The sequence below is a fragment of the Chenopodium album genome, chromosome 23 (genome assembly GCF_948465745.1).
Source record: "Chenopodium album chromosome 23, dcCheAlbu1.1, whole genome shotgun sequence".
NCBI classification, from domain to species: domain Eukaryota; kingdom Viridiplantae; phylum Streptophyta; class Magnoliopsida; order Caryophyllales; family Amaranthaceae; genus Chenopodium; species Chenopodium album.
This window is the reverse complement of record NC_137856.1, coordinates 22,890,201-22,896,910: the sequence shown is the minus strand read 5'-3', so window position 1 is coordinate 22,896,910 and position 6,710 is coordinate 22,890,201. Positions and strand designations below refer to the sequence as shown.

The following is a 6,710-nucleotide window of genomic DNA, read 5'->3' as shown; positions in this document are numbered from 1 at the left end:
GTTGGATTGAATACATGCCTTATATTGATGAAAGACATGATTTTTGATACCTTGAGATTATTGTTGCACTTTATTTGATTGCCCTCTAGTTTAAATGCATGAAAGTGATTTGAACTAGATTAAGATCACCTCTATTTTAATGATTGCATGAGAATGAGTTGTTAAAATGGAGTTTTATGAATTGTGTTTCTATTCTCTTGATTTGCTTGTGTCTAATAGGATGCATGAGAATGATCCTAATTAGCATAGACTTCTTTCATTGATGCCTAGAATATTGCATGAGAATGAATTGTTTAGGTAGGATCTTGTGTTCTTTGGCATGTTCTTCATGATAATTATCATCATTCCCCTCTTTCTAATCATGTTTGACACCCCCGTACCCCTAGCGTTTTTCTCTCTTGATTCAATTGTCTTTATTTTGTTTATTCGTAGTTTTAGTGCTTTTTATCCAAGAAAACCAACAAAAACATTTCCCTTCTTACTCTTGCATTAGTGACATTGATGTTGAATGAGTGTGCTTCCTTAGTGGTTCGACCCTTTACGCACCCCTATACTTGTGTTAGGGTAGTTTAGGATTATAAATGATTAATTTGATTAGGGGAGTAATTTAACGACCTACCTTATCCCTATCAAGGAGGACTTTTTTGCCTTTGACAAATTCCTTCTTGACAATTTTAGCATCATGCCAAGCCTTAGTCCTTGTCTTGTACATGCTTGCACTATCATAAGCATTCACTCTTAACTCTTCTAGCTCATGTAGCTCAAGAAGTCTTTGCGCACCCGCACTATGGAGGTCAAAATTGATTTGCTTGATCGCCCAATGAGTTCGATGTTCCATCTCTACGAGTAAGTGGAAATTTTTCCCATAAACAAGCTTATAGGAAGTGGTCCCTATTGGAATCTTTAAAGTGGTTCTATATGCCCATAGAGAGTCAATGAGCTTTGAAGACCAATCTTTCCTTGTTCTAGCCAATGTCTTCTCCAAGATCAGTTTGAGCCCTATTGGTGATCTCCTCTTGGCCACTCGTTTGAGGGTAGTAAGCGAGCGCTCGCTTATGAGATACTCCATACCTATCGAGAAGCCTAACGAAAAAGTAGTGATGCTTGAAATGTGACCCCCATCACTAATTATGGCCCTTGGAACACCAAATCTCGGAAAAATCACCTTTTTCAAAAGATTAACAACCACTATAGAATCATTTGTAGGAGAGGCCACAGCCTTCGCCCACTTAGAGACATAGTCAACGACAAACAAAATATATTTGTTTCCATGTGAAGAAATTACAGGGCCCATGAAATCTATAGCCCATTGTAGACACCTACTTTTTGCCTCCTGTCCCGACAGGAAGTGCAATGACGATAAATAAAACCATCTTTGTGTTGGACCGAAGTGAAGAATGCTTATAGATAACCGGTAGAATCACAAAACACAAAAGACTAGCCCAAACCAAGGAACAAGGCCAAACAAGGTCCAGTTAACTAAATCTGATCATAATTAGTCTTAAGCCCGCGCTTAAAACCCAATAAAGACGTATTTAGAAGTGCCTAGGTTAAAATAAGCGCTGCCGCAGAAAATGCCGCGCGCAACTCAATGAGTCGCGCTGGGCTGGTGCGGGCAACTGATTAAGTTGCGCGCGACACTCAGCGCAACTTTCAGAGTTGCTCTTGCGAGAGATTCAGATTTTCGAAAAATTAGAGAATTGAATCTTACCATAAAGCCTTGCGCAAGACAATTAGTTACACTGCCCGTAGCAGAGCAACCTAATCACTTGCGCTGGGATGCGGAGCGCAACTCATCCAGTTGCGCTCGACACCTGATGCGGCAGAATGCTTGAAACCCTAAACCTATTAATTCCTTATAAATAGAGGCTTAATCTGAGACTTAAACCCACAGAAAATAACCCTAAACTATGGCTAAATACTTGTGAGCGTGTGCTACCTAACCCCTCTTGTCCTAAACACTCACCCCTTTGATATTTTGTTACTACGGTGGAGGTTCCCGAACAAGAAGGAGTCCATAAATGTTCTAAACGGAGATCTAGCAATGAGAAGTGGTAAATTCCCGAGCACTTAGATAAATCATATCTATTTTCTTGTTTAAAAGAACTTTAATTAATTAATTAGTGTTGCTTGATCACTTTAAAAGGATTAATTAATCAATTCCATATAGTATCTTGCATTAAATAAGATTAGAATTGAATAATAATTGTTGTTTGACCACTTAAGCCAAGGCGAATATTGTTTATTTCTTGTACTATTCACGAATTTGATTAAATAAAGAATAACGACATTGCAATGTAATTCCTACGTGAACTAATGTGTGTAAATAAAATCAACTAACTTAGTTTTAGGTATCGCGTTGCATATATTGTTTGGTGATGAAATTGTAAAAAAGGAAGAGCTAGTAAAGGCCGCACTAGGGCTAGGATAGCGCTTCCCCCTAAAGGGAACGTTATTTTAGTACCCTCGCTCTCGAACTCATTCCTGGTTTATAGACCATTTTGGGCATGGGTAAACTTACGATTCGTGCTAATTATTCCATGAACTCCACATGGAAGAAAGGTATGAACGAGGTTTATGAGTTTTCCTAAACTCATTGGCGACTCCCTACTTGTTTCTTACAAAAAAGCGTGATGATAGAATCAATTCCAATTCAAGGTCCCCCAAACAGTTAGGAATTCAAATCCTATTACACCTTAACAAGTATAAAGTCTTAGGCTTTTAAAGGGCCATGGGAATTTAAGGAGAAGATCCCCTACGATGGGAACACCCTCCTTACACCCACACATCAAAAACTTCAAGCTCAAGGATGGGGTTTTGCGGCATTTCATCCTTCCTAGAAATATTCCCCATCCGTTGGCATCTATCACAAGTCTTGACAAATTTCCAAGCATCCTTGAATAGAGAAGGCCAAAAGAGCATAGATTGCAAAACCTTGGAGGCGGTTTTTTGAGCACTCATATTTCCCACCACAAGGAGAAGAGTGGCACATATGGAGAACAATTTGAACCTCGTCGTTGGGAACGCATCTCCTCAACAAACCATCAACCCCTCTCTTCAACAAAATAGGATCATCCAAAATGTATCTCTTAGCCTCATGCTTGAGTCTACGACGTTATTGTGAAGTGAAATCCAAAGGTATTACACTATAAGACAAATAATTCACTATATCCGCATACCACGACTCCGACTTCACCTCAAGGACATTAGCACATCATCCCTTAGGGCAACCTCGATTGGCAAACCATCATCTTGAAACCTTGCACTACCTAACCTTGAATGGTGATCCGCTACCACATTTTCGTTCCCCTTCTTGTCTCTCATTTCATAGTCAAAATCTTGAAGAACTAAAACCCATCTCAATAGAAGAACTAAAACCCATCTCAACAATCTGGGTTTAGCTTCCTTCTTGCCTATCAAGTATTTGAGAGCCGAGTGGTTGGTATACACAATTGTCTTAAATTCAATGAGGTAGGTTTCTAAACTTCTCGAATCAGTGGCGGATCCAGGAATCCGAACTAGGGGTAGCACTAGACAATAATAAAAAGAAAAAGCATAACATTGTTGTAACGTAACATAATATAATCAGCCAAGCATGGATATAATGCGTTGTGTAGTCATATAATAATTAACAATCAAATTCAAACATTTATATTGAAAAGATTTTTTTTTTTTAACAAATAATTTAATTATATTGTAGATATCGATTATCATCATCTATATACTAAAAGACACACCAGCCATGACACGTGTCATTTCCTGGTGTGTCCATAGTATATTTTTTTTTAATAAAAAATAAAAATTTATTTTAAGAAACAAATAATATGACAAATATACAATTATGACGATATGAATATATATTCCCACCATCAATTATCTCACATAATTAAGGAAACAATAATAATCACCAAGAAAATATTTACTAAATATACCATGATTATCCTAACATTATACTTCAGAAGATGAATTTCTGGTGTGACCTTAGTGTATTATAATAATAATAATAATAATAATTATAATAATAATAATAATAATACTAATAATAATAATAATAATAATAATAATAATAATAATAATAATAATAATAATAATAATAATAAAAGGTCAATAGACACACTAGCAATGACACATGTCAATTTCTAGTGTGTCTTTAGTGTATTATTTTTTAATAATTAATTACTACGAAGTATAGTTCATTTAAGTAAATTATTTTTAAAAAAGACGTTTTTTTTTGTCAACTACATAAAATGAGCAGTAATATTTACCATTCTTATTCAGTTTTGTTCAAGATATTTTAAACAATTTTTATATTTTATGCTATAAATAAATTAATTTGTCAAAAGAAAATATGGGGTAGTTAAAATAACCGTGCATGGCACGGGAACTAGCCTAGTACTATTATAAACTTTTCACCTATGTATTTTTTTTATTTTTGTCAAAGTTAGTTGCATATGAAATTATACTGAAATCTTTGGTATAAATTTTTCCTTGTGCACATATGCTAACGTAAAACTTTGACTAAAAATAACTTTAATAATTAAACTTATAACAATTGAATATTAATAAATTTGACGGTTCCAACAAGTACCCACATGACTATATTTATTGTTATGTATAAATCACAAATATTAGCTAAGGTGAATTAGATGAATTGTGCAAAAGTCAAAACGTTTCATTTTTTTTAAACACTGATGGAATATGATTTTTTAAAATATATTTCAGTGTATAAACAAGATTTAATAATGGCCAAATAAATGCAATAAATATTATGTAATGAAAATGAGAAGAATGTCATAAAATATAACGGAGAGATTATTTCATATTAATAAGGATCCTTGTGCTAATTAAATAGGAGGAAAGTGGAAAATCATTTGAGTTATAACTACCCCATAAAAAAAATGATGCTATGGCGTATTTACTATAATAATGTCATAAAATGATGATATGGAACAAACACACTTCACCCATCCAACTCCCTACCACTGAAGCAATGAAGGTATTTACTATAACTACAGATTATAATATTTATATATATATATAAGACGCTTTTTTTAGCAAAAATATTTTTTTTTTGTGGGGGTAGCACGTGCCCCCCCGGGCGTCAATGTGGATCCGCCAGTGTCTCGAATGAGTGAATGACCGCTAAGAACTCCTTCTTGATAGTTGTGTAATTCCGTTGAGCATCATTGAGTGTTTTAGACAAATAGTGTATGAAATGAAGTTTCCCATCCTTTCGTTGCCCAAGAACCGATCCAATAGCCTCGTAGCTTGCATCGCACATGAGTTCAAATGGGAGAGACCAATCCGGTCTTTGGACAATAGGGGCGGTGCAAAGTGCTTCTTTCAACCTACAAAACGACTCTTAACATACATCATCAAACACAAGTTCTTTATCTTGTTGCAAGAGGGACGTGAGAGGCTTAGCAATCAATGAAAAATCTTTTATAAAACGCCGATAGAACCCGGCATGGCCAAGAAAGGATCTCACTTCCCTTACATTGGTAGGGGGAGGAAGTTTCTCAATGACCTCTACCTTGGCTCTATAAACCTCAATGCCGGCATGGGAGATTTTGTGCCCAAGAGAAATCCCACTTTCTACCATAAAATGGCACTTCTCCCAATTCAACACGAGGTTAGCTCTCTCACATCTTTCTAAGCAACGAGATAAATTAGATTGACAATCTTCATAGGTGGCTCCTCCAATGGAGAAGGCATCCCTGAAGACTTCTATCTCATCCTCAATCATATCACTAAAGATTGACATCATGCAACGTTAGAACGTTGCGGGGGCATTACAAATCCCAAAAGGCATCCTACAATATGCATAAGTACCGTAGGGTCATGTGAAAGTCGTCTTCTCTTAATCCTTGGGGTCAATCGGGATTTGGAAAAATCCCGAGTAACCGTCAAGGAAACAATAGAAGGAATGCTTTGTAAGCTTTTCCAACATTTGATCAATGAACGGTAATGGAAAATGATCTTTGCATGTACTTGTGTTGAGTTAGTGATAATAGTCAATACACATGCGCTATTTAGTAACATGCCTAGTAGGAACTAGTTGATCACGATCATTTTTCACTACCGTCATGCCCCCCTTTTTAGGTACAACTTGTACGGGAAATACCTAATCACTATGAGCAATTGGTTAAATAATTCCCACATCAAGAAGCTTAGCCACTTCCTTCCACACAACCTCTTGCATGGAAGGGTTAAGCTTCCTTTGCCTTTGTCAAACGGGTTTAGCATCTCCCTCTAGATCAATTTTGTGCATGCATAAGGATGGACTTATACCTTTGATGTCATCAATGGTATAACCCAAAGCCTTCTTGTGTTTTCTCAAAACATTGATCAAGAGGGAGGTTTTCTCCTCCGTTAGATTAGAACTGACAATCACGGGGAAAGACTCATTGGAGTCAAGAAATGCATACCTTAAGCCCAAAGGTTGAGGTTTAAAGTCTACCTTTGGTGCTCCCTTACCATTGGAGCCTTCATCTCTTTCTTCAACTTGAAAGAGGTCATGAGTGAAAGGAGCCTCTTCCTCCATGCTTGCATCCATGCACTCCCCTTTGCTTTCCTCAAGAAAATCCTCATAGAATCGTATGTCTTCCTTGTGAGCACATATTCAATAATACACTTTCGAGAGGATCATTAGTAGCATGCAAATGGGAGCTAGAAAATTCATTAAGCACGGTATCAAGAACATCAACTCT

The 6,710-nt window shown here is 36.4% G+C and overlaps 1 protein-coding gene across 1 annotated transcript; it reads right to left on the bottom strand.

Moving 5' to 3' along the window:
- Positions 1–607: 607 nt before the first annotated feature.
- Positions 608–1,069, bottom strand: LOC145607145 (uncharacterized). The gene has a single exon (XM_081662894.1). It carries the CDS (start codon positions 1,067–1,069, stop codon positions 608–610), a length of 462 nt encoding a protein of 153 aa, XP_081519020.1.
- Positions 1,070–6,710: the final 5,641 nt, after the last annotated feature.